An 18,240-nucleotide genomic window follows, 5' to 3' on the forward strand; every position below is an offset into this window, starting at 1 on the left:
GTGGGACCGGCGACCCCCGCCTCTTCTCCATCGGAATGGGGGGGAGGGACTCCAGCCTCCACCTGGGTAGGGGGGCTCCCGCGGGAGTCCAAACCTGAGAAACGGAAGCCCACCGCCCCCACCCGCAGGTGGCAGAAATCTTCAGGGGCGGGGCCGGGAGCGTGAAGCCGCGTCGGTAGGCGGTGCCGCGTCGCGCGCCTGCGCCCTGGGGAGGGGGCGGGGCGACATGCTGCCACGCCCCCCTAAGCTCATCGGTGCGCGACGCCGTCGCTCCGAGCTCGCGTCACAAGTGCGGCGGGCAGCGCAGCCGGTGGGGCGGCGGTGAGTTGACGTGCTCGCCGGTTGGGGATGGCAGTGGCGGGGGCCGCGGGCCGGAGGAGCGAGGGGGGGGCCGGAGGCAGCCTCCGATCTGGTTTGCTCCGGGGTACTCCAGGCCGCGGGGCCCGAAGATGGCTTCTGTGACTGTTTGCGTCCTGGCTGCCTCTCGGCGTGCGGGGCCCGAGTGGAGGGCCGTAGGTGGCCTCGTCTTGCATCCTGAGACTGTTCTGTGCAGCCTCGAGGTTAGGGCTGGTTTCTCGGGAGAAGTCTCTGTGACCGTAAACGGAAGTTTTCCAGGCCTTGGGCCACGCTGTCCTCTTGGGGAGCGGATAGGTGCGAGCACAGGCTGGGTCCCTGGGTTCTCGTCCCTTCGCGTGCCACCTAGCTTCGTGGGTTACGAACCTGCCTGTACAAGCTGCACAAATTGGCAGGCAGACTGTACAAACTGCACGTGCAGTGTGCTTTGGAAACAGCAACGAATTCCGCCTGGGAAATGGGGGGGAAGTTCCCTAAACAGAGGAGGTGGCAAAAGAGGTTCTGGGGGCCTCTCCGCTCTCAAATGACCTGTTGGGAGAGCATGAAGGAGGAGGTGATGTAGCTTGTGTCCCCCGTTTGCCCTCAGAACAATCTTCCGAGGCTTCCTTAAGCTCTGCAAGGTTACCAGGAAGGCGCATGTGGGACCACGAATACCTACTCACTGGGGTGCGAGGGTTCAGCGGGCCAGTCCCCGGGTGGAACCTGAAGCAGGGCCTGACTCATGGCCAGCCCTCAAATGTCACTCCTCCACAGAAGCTCCCCTTTGTCCTGGGGCAGGAGGGGGGCTCCTTGGAAGTTGGCGTCTGCAGGTGTTCCTAATCCTTCTTGTTCCCCTGTTGCCAAGCATGAGATCCGGGTGGGAAGGGAGGAGGGCAGGCCTGGGCTTCATGGGGCAGCAGCCCTGGCTTGAGCTCCGTATCGTCATTCCTGCCCTGGGCAGGACCCCGTTCTTGGGCCACGGATGAGTGAAGCACTACCAACCTGATTGAGATCTTCATAGACAAGGGTTATTTAGAAGTTGTTTGTTTTTCCTCTCATCCTTGGAAAACCTTCACGGTGGCCTTTTGGGATTTGCACATTTAAAGCGAGTAACCTGAATGCCTTAGTTGTGTGGTTTCTGCTGTCCCTGGGTAGAATTGAGGGGGGCCTGAAAGTGGATAAGAAAAGCCACATTTTTATGTTCTCTAATCTCTAACTGAAATTTAGCCTTTCCTCCAGTTATGAATGTAGGCAGCAAACCACAGTATTAACAGGGTGACTTTGTCACCAATAGAAATCACAGATGTTTCCATATCTTACGATATGTTCGTCACATATCCCCCGGACGTAAGTTCGTCACGACTTCAGAATTGTACTAGTTATTAGACTTGATGCTAAGTCATGGTCTGTGTTAATAGTCACGTATGGTATGCTATCAACAATTTAATATTTGTATTTTGATAACATTTTATTTCGGTTGATCCATGCTTGTTATTCCAGATTCTGTACCTGCAAATTTGCCTACACACTGAAATTATTTGTGGCCCCAAAGTCAGTACTTGCAGTGCTTTCGTGGTCTGTCACAGACAAGTGCACGGTGGCAAAAAGTTTGGGTCGCCTGACACATTCTCAGCTACAGCTGACTGAGGCGACACTGCCTTCTTGTCTCAGCCCTCCTGTGTTAACAAGGGTTCTCGTTTCCAGGCTGTTTAGTGTCATGGCTTTTGCATTTTTATGCTTTTTGCTGGTGACATCACTGTTTAAAATGGCCCCTGAGCACTGTGCTAAAGTGGCATGTTCGTGTTCTCAGCGCAAGAAGGCCGCGAGGTGCCTTACGGAGAAAACGCGTGTGTTGGATACGTTTCATTTGGGCTTGAGTGATGCTGCCGTCGGCAGTGAGTTGAAAACTGAGGAATTAGCAATACGTATCACGTAAGCGGCCTTTAACCAGAATCACACATAGCACGAGTTATGTGTTGGTCGGTTGACAAAAATGTTACAGGCGGCTTGCAGGGCCCTTGCCCATTTCTCCTGGGAGCAGTGGGGTCAGTCTTCGCTAATTGGGTGTCATGTACAACATGACAGCCTTGAATACCAAGAATTGACAGTGCTCGGTTTCCTTTCTAGTCCCGTGTATTTAAAAAGTCCCGAGAAGGGGTTTATAGGTTTTGCAGGGCTGCCGGAGGGGTCTGTGGCACACACACGTAATAACAAGGACAATTATAGCCTGAGAAATTCAATTTGTTCTTAAAGTAAGTTTGTGTTAGCTGAGCCAAGTCCTTGAAGACTCTGCTGCCTTTTGGGAGACGCGTGTCTGCAGCTGCTGACCTCATTCATGTGCTCGTGACCCCTTCAGAGGCTGTAACAGCTTTGTTCCCACATATTTGCTTGTTGAGTTTTGAATAAATAATATTTAAAAATAAAAGGGCCTGTGGTTTTGTCTCCCTGAAGAGCAACAAGGGAGGGAGGCTGGTCCCTGTCTATAGTCAGACTTGGGGAGAGGAACACCTGGCATGGGGTGGGTGTTACTGGGGTCCCTGGGCTCCAGGGGAGCTCACACCACCCGGCAGGGCTGGTGAAGGGGCCCCTGGGGCCAATCCATAGAAAAGGTCAGGGCAGCGCTGTGGCAGAGGGTTGCCTTTTTTTCTTGATAAGGGCAACCTCGTGTATCCCCCTCTGTCCTGATGACACCCCCTTACTGAAGCCCTGATGTTTCCGCAGAACTGTCTGGCCGTTAGCCCTTCATCCTTGGTCGAGGAGATGACCAACCAGGTAAGGCCTATGGTGGGGAGTAGAATCAGCTGGTCTCTGGCGGGTTGGGGCCCAGAATGTTGTCTGGGTGTGTGGTCAGGAAACTAGCCTCTGATTCCTGCTCTGCTCCTGAAGTGCGTGACCCAAAATGCACTAAGCCTGTACCTTAGTTTACGGACACGTTGAAAGAATTTGTACTCAGCGGGTGCCCAGCTGGCTCAGTGCGTAGAGCATGTGACTCTTGATCTCATGGTTGTGAGTTCAAGCTGCACGCTGGGCATAGAGTTTACTTAATAAAAAAATGAAAATTAAAAGAATTGGTACTTAAAAACCAGAAAGAAAAAAGTATTGGAAAGGGACAGCAGTAACAGGTTAAGCGGGCTGTGTGGTTTTATACAACTGCAGAAGTTAGGCTGGAAACTGGACCCAGAGCCTCCTGGTGACCAGAGCAGGGAATGCACGGAATTTATCAGTGTCCTAGGGGTGGGGGGAGGAGAGACCCCAGCTTCTGTAAGAGCTGATTTTTTCTGGTGTAGTCGACTGTGCAAGTCTTACATGAGCAGGAATCAGGGAGCCTGCAGGATGGTCAGGGTGGGGGCAGGGGACGTAGCTCACACGGGGAACCACATCTACCGGGGGGGATGGCCGGTGACTTGGGCGCCGGGGCGTTTTAGGGGAGGGAACGGGATACATCTGAAGTCTGACCGTTGGTCTAACATGGCGTCTGTTCTTTTTCAGTACAGTATTCTCTTCAAACAGGAGCAAGGTAAGGGGCCTGCCTGTTCAGGCACACTCACCTGTGAGAACTGTGTCGTCCCCGAGTCTCTGGGCTGACCAGACGCACAGTCCCCAGACGTGCTCTCTGCAGGAGAACTGGCAGAAGCAGCTGAAAACAAATACACTTAGAAACAAACTGCAGCAAAAGCCCCCAGACAACTAACTGAAAAGAAAAGACAAAGCAGGGGTCACATGATAGACTGAGGGAAACTTTCCCGCCTGAGGAAGGTGCAGCTCTGAGCCTCCCAGCTCCCAGGGTGAAAGAGGAAACATTTGAGCCTCAGAACTTGCCTTGGGAGTCTTTACTCTGGTTCTTCCATTTCAGACAAGCGCAGGGACTTGCGCAGAGGCTTTGACCCTAATGAGAGTGGGGGAGGCTGGGGTGGGCTGGAGGCCAGAGTCCAGTCCGGGAGTGCAGCTTGCCAGGGATATTGGGCTCTGGGCACCTGTGAAGCACACCTGGACCGGTCAGGTGGCGCCTGGAGGAGTTTGCGGGAACGCCTAATAAAAGCCCTTCCGCTCTAAGTAGGGACGTTTAGGGAGCCTGAAGTGTAAGCCCAAAGCATTCTTCCAAGTTAACTCGGGTGAATAACCAGCTAATGAGGCATGCCAGTCGGCTGCCTGGTGTGCAGCTCCTGCCGTCCGGGCAGCAGGCTGGCTTCGGGTGGGCGAGTCGTTGGAGCCACGGGGCCGTACGTGAGTCACAGCTGTTCGGGGCCCTTACGTTCACGTCTTGGGAAGGTGTTCCTTGACCACTGCTCCCGGGACGAATAAAGGCTCGGTCTGCAGACTTGACAGGCAGGCCCCCTGGCTATGCAGCTGGCGGACTTCAGATTCAAGCTGCACTTGAGTTGTTAGTAGTTTGGGTTGGAGTCCCAGTTTCACTCCTTGGCTTTTGACTTTGGGTGACTTACTTGGCTTCTCTCAGCCTCCGATTCCTTGTCTGTAAAATGAGCAGCTACTTGATAGGGCTATTGTGATTGAGGTAATACTTATAAAAAGATTAATGTGGTAACTGACTCGTTAAGCATAATAGACATTTGATGGCAAGAGGCAACTCAGGTATGGAGGTATTTATTTCCGGACCTGTACTGTTTGCAGTTGAACTGCCTGTTGGTTTCTAAAGATCTCTAAGAGATAAGGCTTAATCAAGTGTAGGTCTTTGGTTGGGGGTGAAAGTTTCCCACCGGTTTCACTAGTTTTAACCGAGTGATAGCCGCTCCGGGCTGATGCACACGGGCTGCGCCGGATCGTTCCAGTGCTCCCTCCCGCCAGGTGAACCTGTGATTAGGGGTAAGCGGCTTCTTCAGAACCTCGGCTGCTCATGTGTGCCTTTGCGGTTCTGATGGGAGCTGGTGGGAGGGCACTTTGCCTGTGGGGGCAGGTGGATGGACCTCAGAATCGTTGGAGCGGTATTTCCGCTTCAGTTCAGAACAGTTTAGAAGTTGCATGAAGCCTTTGAAACGAACTGCTTTCCATTCTAGCCCATGATGATGCCATTTGGTCAGTCGCCTGGGGGACAAACAAGAAAGAAAACTCTGAGACAGTGGTCACGGGATCCCTGGATGACCTGGTGAAGGTCTGGAAATGGTGAGTGCTCTTTCCCCTGACAGCCTTGGAAAGTGAGGTTTAGGGTTTTGCTTCTGGACTCCCCCAAGTTGCAATCAGGAAAGTATTAATTGTTTTCTGAGCTACAAAGCGGTAGCAGTTGGTGGTATAAAAAGGCAGCTGATTTTTTCCTCACTTGGTTTCCTCTTCTTCAACGTTAAGGCCCTATAGTTTAAAAAAAAAAAAAAAAAGTCCCACAGTTAAAACTTGGCCGCATTTGGTGTCCCGTGGCTCTTCAGGTCCCCTCTGATTCTGCCTGTCACAGACCGCTGGTAGCGCACAGTCACGGGGGCCAGAATTTCCAATGGCAGGTACAGCGTGTTGTATGTGAAGAAACCCATTTCTCTGTCCCCCGCTGAAGGCGTGATGAGAGGCTGGACCTACAGTGGAGTCTGGAGGGCCATCAACTGGGTGTGGTGTCCGTGGACATCAGCCACACGCTGCCCATTGCTGCATCCAGTTCTCTCGACGCTCACATTCGTCTCTGGGACTTGGAAAACGGCAAACAGATAAAGTCCATAGATGCAGGACCTGGTAAGAGTTGTGCTTTTAGGGAAGATAATAGACATTCACACTTCCTTCTCGAAACCTCTAGGGATAGGTATGTTTTACAGTTCAGGATTTTTTAATTTGTCTTTTTTTTCTTAAGTTTACTTATTTATTTTGAGAGAGGGGGTGTGGGAGGAGCAGAGAGAGAGAGAGAGAGAGAGAGAGAGAGAGAGGATCACAAGCAGGGTCTGAGCTGTCAGCATAGACCCTGACGCAGGGCTTGAACTTACCGTGAGATCGTGACCTGAGCCGAAATCAAGAATTAACCGACTGAGCCACCCAGGTTCAGAATTTTTTGGCTTGGAGAGGATAATGCGGGTATGTGGGCTGTGGGTTATGTGATACCTTTTGTGGAGTTGGAGGGAGCATTAATATCTTAGCAACGAAACATGAGTGTGTGTGTCTGCGCAGGTGAGATTTCACTGCCAAATAAATTTTGGTATTAACCCTGTTTCAAAAACAGTTGTTTAGAAGCTTTAGATTTGGGGGTGTGGACCTGTATCCGGACGGTCCAGGGGTTCTGTTTGCCATGCTCTAATTTGACATGTGCCCTGCCTGATAGGAGTCTCTTGTCCACAGTAGTGTGTCCTCTCAGGTCTGTATCATGGCAGTCTCTCCTATGATCTGTATCTGAGGGACAGGAAACTTCTGGAATAACATTCATTTTATCTAAAGCATCGTAGGACAGCATAGTCTTGTCCATCAGCCTTGATTAATGATTTCGGTGGGCCGGGTCATGTGGCACAAGCAGCGCGACATCTCAGGATCCCTTGTCCCCTCAACTTATAAATGTCTGTATGGCATTCGTGACCAGGGGCTGTTCGCCAGAAAGGGTGATGGCCGCTAGAGAGCACAGGGAGCCACCTGCCTTGATCCCAGAGAAGACGCTTAGCCGTTTCCCTGGCACACCTCCCTTGGTTGGAGCCCCGGGGAGGTTTGCCCCCTACTGGCTGTGCTCAGTAACCACGACCGGCTTTATATTGGAAAGAATAGTAGTCCCAGGGTTTGTAAGGAGGCTAGCTTGTCTGGAAACTGCGTGTATTCTCCCTCAGAAGCAAGGCTCCCCGGTCTGTGAGGCTCACCCCTGGAGCTTTTTAAAGGATATGCGTGCCCAGACCCTAGTTTGTTTCCACTGAAGCACAGTTATCAGGGTGTGTGGGCTGGATATGCATTTGGAAAAGGCTACGTATGGGGGACACTGTGATCGCCCCAGGTGGTTGTCTTGCCCCTGTCCTTATCTGCCGACGTCACTCACGGAGGACTTGGGGTCCCAGACTGGCCCCCAAATCTACAAAGACTGTTACAGAGCCAGGGAGAGGAGAAAGAGGCAGATCTCTTGCTGCCTTTTCACCTTGGGCACCCAGGCCTTCCCCAGACCTAGGACGCTGAGGTCACCGCATGGCTGTCGTGGTCACGGGCACGCTGCAGTTGAAGAAACGAGTGCTGGATTGGTTCCAGGGAAGAGGGTGGGTCTGCACGCAGCCGGCCTTCCCTGACCAGCAGTGCCGTCGACAGCCGGGCGCCTCGTCCGTGTGTGAGGCACGTACCCGTTGGAAGGTTACTGTTAGGAAAGAAACGGTGCAGAGACTCGTCAAGGGGCTGGATTTCTCTTGGTTCAGGAATCTGCACAGAACCGGACCCGGCCACCAAATGGCAGTTCCTTGGGTGACAGAGGAGCAGCTGAGTCGTCCGGACAATGAATAGGGGGACGTGGCCCCGAAGCTGTACCTGTCTGGGAAATATGCCTGGGGGATGTGGACTGACCACCACGGAAAAGGAAAGAAAGAAAATCACTGATCCTGAGGAAGGAAGTGAGGCTGAAGACACAGACGCTGCCCCCAGCACACTGGCGCTTGGGAAGACGAGTGGGAGCAGCCAGGGCCTCGCCCCCCCACGGCAGGACAGCCCGGACGGCAGGGGGCTGCCCTCCCTTTGGGGAGGTGGGGCTTACGAGAGTAAATGTCTGTTATGCAGATATAAATCTTAGGGTGCGGGAATAAGGAATAAGAATTCCTTCAGTTGTGAGCATAAGGATATTTCGTACTAAAAATTCCATATTGTAAACCAGTTAATAGGGAATTGTAAAAATAATTCAGAAATGCTATTCTATTAAACTGCAAGGAATAAAAATCAGATTCTCTAAAAACTGTTATTCCAGTAAACAGCTAATTATAATAGGAACAAGAAAGCATAATCTTATTATAGAGTAAATGCTAGTCATTTACAGATTAAAAAGTAGCTGTTGATTACAAAAGCTTTTTCAGATCTTGATTGAGCATTTTTTTTTTAAAAATTTTTTAATGTTTATTTTTGAGTGAGAAAGAGAGAGAGTGTGAGTGGGTGGGTGGGGCAGAGAGAGAGGGAGACACAGAATCTGAAGCAGGTTCCAGGCTCTGAGCTGTCAGCACACAGCCTGACACGGGGCCGAAGCCACAGACCGTGAGACCGTGACCTGAGCCGAAGTCGGACTCTTAACTGACTGAGCCACCCAGGTGCCCTGAAGTTAATTTCCTTTTTAAAACATTTCTTAAGAAAACCGATAGAGCTAAATTATTGATCACTCCTTTGAATGTGTTAAAATTTGCAAGGGATTTTTGTCTTAAAACCCCTTGGAAGACACTGTTGACCCATCTGTGCTGGGACCCCTGTCTGCCAGGAGTCCAGCTCAGCAGCCTGTCCTCCGTCCCGTGGGCTGGGAAGGGCCTGCCCTCTCGAGCCCAGCCCAGGCGTGAGGAGAGCGACTTGGGAGGGAGTCTGTCTGTGCTTTTAACAAGCTGTGTCCTGTCAGGGGAGGGTGGCCAGACTTAGGGCACGTTCCTATACAAGAGTGCACGTGGGCCAGGGGACAGACAGGAGCCGGGCAACTAGATGACTCCCTGGCCTCCAGGCCCGGACCCCGAGGCCCCTGGAGCTCTGGGATGGCCTCGGAAGAGGTTCCCAGAGAGCCTAGAAAGGAAATGCTGAAATGCCACCAATGGTGTGTCCCCAGAGAGAGATGTGAAGCAAGTTGTTCACCCCGACTGCGCGTGAGTCTGCAGACCCTTGGGTCCGGCGGGAGGAGCACCGTGACGCGTCACATTTGAACGGAGCTCTTGAAATTAACTCCGTTGTATGGTGTGACTGAAAAAACAGGCGATCTTTAAAAAACGCAGTGTATCTTTCCAGTCCTTATTCCTTGTTAATTTTGGCAAACGCTTTGTCCTATCATGGCACAACAGAAGAGTGTTTATGGCAGTACGTGTTCCTTTATTCGCAGCTTTCTTGAGGCAAGCTTTCACTGCTGTGATTGCAGCATCAGGTTAACCCACGGTGAGTGTGCGGTTCACCGAGTTTTTGTAAATCTCTGGGGCCGTGCAGCCGGCTCTGCAGTTCAGTTTTAAAACACTCGCGCGCCTCAGAACGTCCCCTCAGGTCCACGTGCAGTCCGCGTGTGCCTCAGCCTCAGGCAGCCTCAGACCCACTGTGTCTGCAGTTTTGTCTTTGGAGAACTTCCATGTAGGTGGGGGGGGGGGGGTGTTGTCTTCTACACCGTCTTTCTGCGGTGTAAGGTTTTCAGGGCTCATTCGTGGTGTGGCGTGTGCCGGCAGCTCCTTTTTGTTTCTGGACAGTGTTCCCTTACCACGTTGCAGAATATTTTGTTCTCCCACCCAGCACTTGATGGACATTTGGATTCTCTCCAGGTTTTTACCGTTATGGGCGGTGCTGTGAACACCACTGCCCAAGTCTGTGCGGACACGTGTTTTCATTTCTCTTGGGTGGATATCCAGGAGTGGATCTGCCAGATGTTGTGGTATTTGTTTGCATTTAAGAAATTGTCAAACTGGGGGCACCTTACTGGCTCAGTCGGTTAAGCGGCCGACTTCAGCTCAGGTCGTAATCTCACGGCTCGTGAGTTCGAGCCCCGCGTCGGGCTCTGTGCTGACAGCTCAGAGCCTGGAGCCTGCTTCAAATTCTGTGTCTCCGTCTCTCTCTGCCCCTTCCCTGCTTGTGCTCTCTCGCTCTCAAAAATAAACATTTTTAAAAAATAAAAATAATTGTCAGACTGTTAAGAGAACAATCCCATTTACAACTGCACTAAAAACAATAAGATACCTGTGAGTAAACCCACCCGAAAAGGTGAAAGGCCTGTACTTTGAAAACTATAAAACACTGATGAAAGAAATTGAAGAGGAAGCAAAGAAATGGGTTTCATTCCATGCTCATTGACTGAGAGAACAAACGTTAAGATGTCTATGCTACCCAAAGCAGTCTACACATTGAATGCACTCTCTATCAAAATACCACCAGCATTCTTCGCAGAGCTAGAACAAACAATCCTAAAATGTGTGTGGTACCACAGAAGACCCCAAATAGCCAACGTAATCTTGAAAAAGCAAAACAAAGCTGGAGGCATCACGATTCCAGATTTCAGGCTATACTACAAAGCTGTAATCACCAAGACAGTATGATTCTGGCACAAAAATAGGCACATAGATCAGTAGAACACAATAGGAAACCCAGAAATGGACACAACTGTATGGTCAACTAATCTTCAACAAAGCAGGAGAGAATGTCCAATGGGAAACAATCTCTTCCACGAACGGTGTTGGGAAAATTGGGCCACTCTCTTACACCGTACACAAGAATAAATTGAAAATGGACTAAAGACCTAAATGTGAGGCCTGAAACCATAGTAATCCTAGAGGAGAATACAGGCAGTAACGTCTTTGCCATTGGCTGTAGCAGCTTCCTTCTAGATACGTCTCCTGAGGCAAGGGGAACAAAAGCAAAAATAGACTACTGGGACTTTCTCAAGATAAAGCTTCTGCACAGTGAAGGAAACAACAAAACTAAAAGGCAGCCACCGGAATGGGAGAACAAATTTGCAAATGACATATCAGATAAAGGGTTAGTATCCAAAATATATAAAGAACTTATACAAGCCAACACTCCCCCAAAATAATCCAGTTTAAAAATGAGCAGAAGACATGGGGGCGCCTGGGTGGCTCAGTCGGTTGAGCATCCAACTTCAGCTCAGGTCATGATCTCACGGCTTGTGAGTTCGTTCGAGCCCCGTGTCGGGCTCTGTACTGACAGCTCAGAGCCTGGAGCCTGTCTTCAGATTCTGTGTCTTTCTCTCTTGTCTCTGCCCCTCCCTCGCTCACACTGTGTCTCTCTCTGTCTCTCAGAAATAAATAAAGATTTAAAAAAAATTTAAAAATAAAAATGAGCAGAAGACATGAACAGACACTTTTCCAAAGAAGACATCCGGATGCCAACAGACACATGAAAGATCCTCAGTGTCACTCGTCATCGGGCAAACGCAAATCAGAACCACGATAGATACTACCGCACACCTGTCAGAACGGCTAAAATCAACATAAGAAGTAACGAGTGCTGGCGAGGATACGGAGAAAGGGGAACCTCTCGCATTGGTGGGGATGCTGGTGCAGCCACTGTGGAGGGGAGTGTGGCGGTTCCTCAGAAAGTTAAAGATAGAACTCTCCTGTGATCCAGCAATTGCACTACTAAGTGTTTACCTGAAGGATACAAAGCACCGACTCAAAGGCATAGATGTGCCCATATGTTTACAGCAGTATTATGTGCAAGAGCCAAGATCTGGAAGCAGCCCCAGCGTCCACTGACTGGTGGATAGATACAGATGAGGTGATACGTATACAGTGGAATATTAGTCATAAGAATGAGATCTGGCCATTTGCAGTGACGTGGGTGGATCTAGGAAGAGTATCACGTTCAGTGAAATGAGTCAGAGGAGGATAAATACCATGTGACCTCACTTGTATGTGGAATTTAAGAAACAAATGAGCAGATGGGGGGGGGGGGATGGGGAACAGGCAAGCCAAGAAACAGACTCTTAACTATAGAGAACACACTGCTGGTCACCAGAGGGGAGGGAGGTGGAGGGTGGGTTAAATAGGTGATGGGATGAAGGGGTGCGCTTAGGATGAGCCCCCAGTGATTAAAATTAACAACAAAAACTTGAAATGTTTTTCAGAGTGGTCATACCAGTGTATCAGGATTTGGGTTTCCCGATATCCTTGTTGACACTTGTCCGTCCTGTTTTTATTAAAATTTAAGTAGATCTGTACTAAGTTGGTAAAGAATTAACACCTTTACACATAGGTTTTCGAATCAGGACGTGATTTCTAATCTTTTAAAAATGTATCTTTTGGTAAAACTTTAAAAGTTTTTAAAATTGGGGCGCCTGGGTGGCTCAGTCGCTTGAGCGTCCGACTTCGGCTCAGGTCATGATCTCACGGTCCGTGAGTTCGAGCCCCACGTCGGGCTCTGTGCTGACAGCTCAGAGCCTGGAGCCCGTTTCAGATTCTGTGTGTCCCCCTCTCTCTGCCCCTCCCCTGCTCATGCTCTGTCTCTCTCTGTCTCAAAATTAAAAACATTTAAAAAAAAGTTTTTAAAATTAAGGTCACGTGACGTCTTTTCTCATTGTGTGTTTTTTTTTCTTTCTTTCTGTTCAGTGGATGCCTGGACTTTGGCCTTTTCCCCTGATTCCCAGTATCTGGCCACGGGAACTCATGTGGGAAAAGTGAACATTTTTGGTGTGGAAAGTGGGAAAAAGGAATATTCTTTGGACACCAGAGGAAAGTTCATTCTTAGTATTGCATATGTAAGGAAACCTTGCTCTCTTCTCGGTCTCCCACTGTTTGCAGTCTGTGCCTCCGGCCTGTGGCCGTGCTGGGGGCAGGCAGCTGTCTGGCGGGCGTGGGGTGTGGCGAGCAGGGGATTTGCCGACGTTTGCTGGGCGTGGCCTAACAACACGGAGTCTCAGGTGCTCTCCGCGTGTTCTCCACAGAGTCCTGATGGGAAGTACCTGGCCAGTGGAGCCATAGACGGAATCATCAATATTTTCGATATTGCAACTGGAAAACTCCTGCACACGCTGGAAGGTATGGCTCACTTTCTTTTGTGCAAACGGGGTTATCCGACCACAGAGGAAGAATTGTTCTTTTATTAAAATGCTACTAAATGACAAATGAGCTTTGTACTATCTCAGTTGGAAGTCCGAGGCGCCTCCAGGTCTTAGTGTGCGGTCGGAGTTGTACCCCTGTTGAGCGCTTGTTTTGGTGAACAGGCTTACTCACTTTTTGTGTTAGTATATCTCAGCTGTATGAGAATTTCGTTTCTGTCTTGTTTGGTTCTACAGAAAGTCGTGATTAAAAACCAGTTTTGTCAAGAATCTGACGGTGGGTGAAAGCGCCCTGCCTGCCCTCTGCTCTGCTGGCCTCAGGGTGTGGGTGCGAGCCCTGTCAAGCATGGTGGATGGGACAGAGGCTTCTAGCCTGTGCTGTTTTACATCTTTATTTATTTTGAGAGAGAGAGAATCCAAAACCGGTTCCATGCTGTCGGCACAGAGCCCGACACGGGGCTCAAACCCACCAACTGTGAAATCGTGACCTGAGCTGAAACCAGGAGTCGGACGCTGAACGTGCCTCTGCCCTGTGCTCTTTTGTACTAGTTTGAATTCTGAATTCTCTCCTATGCCTCCTCACCCACACACTACTTACCTGCCAGAAGAAATTTAAAGTCACAGAGCCCCAAAAGAGGCAGGATGGCTGAGAAAAGGCAAGAAGGACCCCATCCTGGCAGGCACATGCATACGTTACCTCCTCAGTTTATTGTTTACAACACAGGATTTGGTAGGGAAACCGCGTCCTGTTTGTTCATACAGATCAGAAGCAATGTGTGTTTCCTTATTTGTCCATATTTGTAGTAGAGGAGTTTTTCCCAAGCCATGTGTGCTGAGGTCCAGCTGGTGAGGAAGGGAACTGAGGAGAGGTGGCTCCAGGAGGATGGGGCCTGGATTGCATGGATGTTTCCAGAACATTAGGAGGAGGGGTGCATCCAGTCATTCCCCTCCCTCTCTGACGAAAAGCACCTGGGCAGTGCGGCTCAGATACTTGTGGTCGTTAAAAGGGACGCTGTCAGTGGGGAGCCCGTGGGGGGAGACTAACGGGGCCTTTGCGAATTTCAGGCCATGCTATGCCCATCCGCTCCTTGACCTTCTCCCCGGATTCTCAGCTGCTCGTCACTGCCTCAGATGACGGCTACATCAAGATCTATGATGTGTAAGTTGCCACGGAGACTCGGGCTTCTCGCCCAGTACCAGTGTCCGTCTTGTCTCCCACTGCTTGGAGGAGTCCTGTCGAGTATGCAGCCCTTCTCCCGGGTCCCTTGGGGGCTTGTGTGCAGAGCCTCAGGCCTTCCTCCCCCATCACACCCCGGTCCTTGAACTGGGAATGTCCGGGAGGGAGATGTGCACCATCTGCCTGCCAGGGTGGGGTCTTTCTTGTCTTTTCTCAGCTGTCCTGCCTCTTGTGGGGCTCTCTGACTTTAAATTTCTTCTGGCAGGTGAGTAATGTGCGGGTGAGGAGGCATAAGAGAGAGTGATCGCTCTCTTCAGGTTGTGGCCGTCTGTCACCGTCAGCTTGTGCAAGGCCCCTTTCTCCTCGGCTTTTCCCCATCCTGTTCCCCCCACAAGTCTCCCCTGAGAGGTGTTTGTGTGCTTGACACTTTGACTCAGTACTGAGACCTGTGTGCCTCTGGTTCACGGCTTCCGAATGTGGTGTCCTGATCCCCTGGAGGCACACGTCACACTTCTCCGTGCCCCAGCGATGAATGGGTGCTAAGATTGCTGCCATCTGTCTGTTCCACAACCCTGACCGTCTGTGTGCGAGCCCACACCTGGGCCTGTGAGGGTTTTTCGGGAGCTGCTGGGCAGTAGGAGTACTTCTAGCAGCTTTTGGAAGACAAAAAATGGTCAGCAAGGCTGATCTTGGGGCTGTGGCTTCTGACGAGCTGACTGGGGGTGTTAGGACGCGGGGCGTGCCTCTGTCCAGTGTGCTGCCTTGTTAGACTCGGGGGGCACCTCTATCCAGTGTGCTGGCTTGTTAGATTCAGGGGGCGCCTCTATCCAGTGTGCTGGCTTGTTAGGACTCGGGGCTGGCGCTTTCAGTGTGGCGTCTGCTTGGGATTCTCTCTCTCTCTTTCTCTCTGCTCCTCCTCTGCTTGCCCATGGCTTTTCTGTCAAAAACAAACTTTACAAGAGAATGGCGTATGCAGGCCACGTCTGTTGTGGAGTGGATGTGGACACCTCCCTTGGATATGGTGGAAACGGTGCGGTCGGGGTCAGAGCCTGCTGCTGTCTGAGGTGGCCTGCCTGCCCCTGGCGGCCCTCAGGTCCTGTCTCCGGAGTCATCTTGCTGAGCTGCTAGAATGTGGTTCCTTTATTTTGAGCTTTTAAGCTCTCAGCTTCAATAGTACTCTTTGCTGTCGGGGGAAATTCACACATTTTGTGCTAATGCCGCCATACAGACTTGTTCCCTCTCCATTTTGATTGAAACTTCCCCATTTCAGACAACACGCCAACTTGGCTGGAACACTGAGTGGCCACGCGTCGTGGGTGCTGAATGTCGCCTTTTGTCCTGACGACACTCACTTTGTTTCCAGGTACTTTCGATTCTTGGCACTTCCTTAAATGCTGGGAAGATGTAGATGGTCTTTTAGGAATCACCTTAAAATTTGAAGATGGTCTGACCCTTTTTTGTAGACGGGTTTCCTCACTGGTTTTGGGTTTTGTTTGAAGCTGTGAAGGCAGTTGTCCTTGGCGGGATCGAAGGTGGACTGTTTTCAGTCTAGGCTTCCGCACGTAGTTACTTTAGGAGTGGATGCCTGTATTCCGATCGTAACTTAAAATACGTAGGTCTGTTTGCAGAATGTTGTGCTTTGAGAGCCCAGTGTTATTCCAGCCCGGGACGGCCAGGACAGGTGAAAGATTTGAGACAGACAGTTTAATAACAGTGCTCAGAGGCTACGGAAGCCTCTTCCTGCAGGAGCGAGCCTCCATTTGGAGGCTGTGACAGGCCACCTCAATCCGGAAACAGACACAGGTGTCTGAGACTCCTGCTGAGGGCACTTGCACGAGGGCGGGGCAGATGAGAACTTCAGGGAAATGGCTGCTCCGTGCGTGGGGGAAGCCACGGAGATGCCGGCACCGGGACCCCCACCCCCCACCCCTGGGGCCCAGGCTGGCCACTGAGTACAGGTAGGCAGAGTGTAGGTGACAGGAGGGTGGGATTTCCGGTCACATTGCTTCTGACTTTAAAACCGGGATGAAAACTGTTCTGATACTAATGTTCCCTTTTTTAAAACAGTTCATCTGACAAAAGTGTGAAAGTTTGGGACGTTGGAACGAGGACTTGCGTTCACACCTTCTTTGATCACCAGGATCAGGTATGGCCCAGTTCCTTCGTGTCCGCTGGCGTTGCCTGAGCACTGCACCTGCCCCCGCCTTTCCCCGACCTGCTGCCGGGGCCTTGGGGCTCCCTGCTCAGTGTCTAGCCAGCCAGCATCCTGTGTCCTGTCTGGGCTGCGGGTGCTGCCGATGTGCTGGCAGCCTAGCGAGCCGAGAGGCGTGAGAACGTGGCGGTAGCCACACAGCCGTCCGGGGGCCCGCCGGGAGCGCTGTTCCAGGTGTGGCCTGCCGTGCAGCTCGGGAAGGGCCTTCCCCACAAGTCGGCACTTGTCGTTTTTGGAGCTGCCCACAGAAGTGATGAAGCGATGTGATCTTTTTCTTTTCTTGTTCTTTCCTTCTTTTTTTTTTTTTTTTTTTTAAACATACTCAAAGCCACGATTTCTTATGGGTTGTTTGGCTTTATCGATATAACTTTTGCATCAGTGTTTAAATGAGGAAAAGGGGGCTCTCTTTTCCTGGGGGCCTTGTTGTCTCTGCCAGTGTGGAGGTGAGTGGAGGCTCCGGTGGAAGGCAGAGGCCCACTCAGTAGGTCTGGCGTGGGGCCTGGGGCTCTGCATTCTACCCGGCTCCCCATGAGGCCAGTGCTGCCGGCCCCAGCCATTTAGACTAGCAAGTCTTGGGAAACTGGTTAGTGTAAAAAATAAAATGCCCAAGGCAGTAAAAAAGTTGACTTTCAATACATAGTAGTTTTTATGATGATGCTTTCTTTTTTTAAATTTTATATTTGTTTAAATAATCTGTATATAGGCCCAACATTGAGGCTTGAACTCACAACCCCAATATCAAGAGTTACAGGCTCCACCAGCTGAGCCAGCCAGGCGCCCCGTGTCCCCTTTGGAATGCAGCTTAAAGTTAACATAATTGTTCATGCTTTTTTCCGTTTGATCTTAAATCAGTGCTAACAGAGTTGAGGGAATTCAGTCTTGATACTTCACTTCTGGATTTAAACATTCTGCCGTGGGAGTAAACCCCCCTGGCTGGCCGCGTTTCCCCGTGCGAGAGGCTGAGTGGGGTGGTCTCGGAGGTGGTGTTTGGGTGGCAGTGAGGCCATCAGCCCACCCGGTGGCAACGCTGAGATCACGGCTGGACCCCCCCCCCCCTCCCCCCCCCCGCCCCACTTGGGGTCAGAGGGACAGGCTGACCTGAGGGAACTCCAGCCGCGTGTTTTGTCGGGAAGGCAGTGTGACTGTGCACTTGAACACGCAGCGAGTAAAATCAGTGCCCCGTGACGTCTAGTTTTCCAGCTTGAGGCCTCTAGTCACAGGGGAGAATCGTTGGCTGGGGGGCGGGGGGCACAGCGTTAGGTGAGGTGCCCCTGAGGTCATGCCCTGGGAATGGTCCTGGGGCCTTTTTCTTTCAAACGCAAGCCCATGCCCGTCCCCTGTGGGTTCCATCTTCACGACATTAGGTCCTTCCTCGGGTTCTGAATCTTGAAAGGTTTGTAGGTACACAGATTTGTGTTTAGAAATGAGATATGACGAGTATGGGAGGTGAGGGAATGATGATGACAGGAGCAATGCCAGATAATCCTGTTAAAGAAAACGCCCCATTCTTGCTGGTTCAGAAAACACGGAACACCGTCCTTTGGGTGTTTTTCTAGATTTGGTACGATGAGAATAGAGGAGGATGTTTGTTCATAAAGAATAAAGACATGACAACTTTGTTTTTTCTTTTTATTGGATTTACAGGTCTGGGGAGTAAAATACAATGGAAATGGCTCAAAAATTGTGTCTGTCGGTGACGACCAGGAAATTCACATCTATGATTGCCCAGTGTGAACACCAGTCTCCCAGACTAATGCTGCAAAGAGAATGTATACATTGATCGTGACATTCCTTACCTTCCTAGCTTAACAAAATAGAGCATTTATTGTAGCAGAAACTTAAATTTTGTAGATACAATATAAATCTTTTCATGTTTTATTGGAAATGCTGTTCATACTTTAACAGTGT

General features: G+C 50.7%; 1 protein-coding gene across 4 annotated transcripts; it reads left to right on the plus strand.

The window, feature by feature from the left end:
• The first annotated feature begins 235 nt into the window (after positions 1–235).
• SKIC8 (SKI8 subunit of superkiller complex) lies at positions 236–18,217 on the plus strand. Of its 4 annotated transcripts, none has more exons than XM_078449129.1 (11): positions 236–321; positions 3,055–3,105; positions 3,823–3,850; positions 5,346–5,451; positions 5,831–6,003; positions 12,495–12,643; positions 12,830–12,923; positions 14,009–14,102; positions 15,391–15,483; positions 16,188–16,266; positions 17,977–18,217. In XM_078449129.1, exons 2-11 carry the CDS (start codon positions 3,094–3,096, stop codon positions 18,064–18,066), a joined length of 918 nt encoding a protein of 305 aa, XP_078305255.1. In that variant the 5' UTR covers positions 236–321; positions 3,055–3,093; the 3' UTR covers positions 18,067–18,217. The 4 variants fall into 4 exon arrangements, with proteins under 4 accessions (XP_078305255.1, XP_078305257.1, XP_078305258.2 ...); XM_078449130.2 differs by lacking the exon at positions 236–321 and adding an exon at positions 379–560; XM_078449131.1 differs by lacking the exons at positions 5,346–5,451; positions 5,831–6,003.
• Positions 18,218–18,240: the final 23 nt, after the last annotated feature.

The sequence above is a fragment of the Panthera onca genome, chromosome B3 (assembly GCF_046562875.1).
Source record: "Panthera onca isolate mPanOnc1 chromosome B3, mPanOnc1 haplotype 2, whole genome shotgun sequence".
Classification (NCBI taxonomy): domain Eukaryota; kingdom Metazoa; phylum Chordata; class Mammalia; order Carnivora; family Felidae; genus Panthera; species Panthera onca.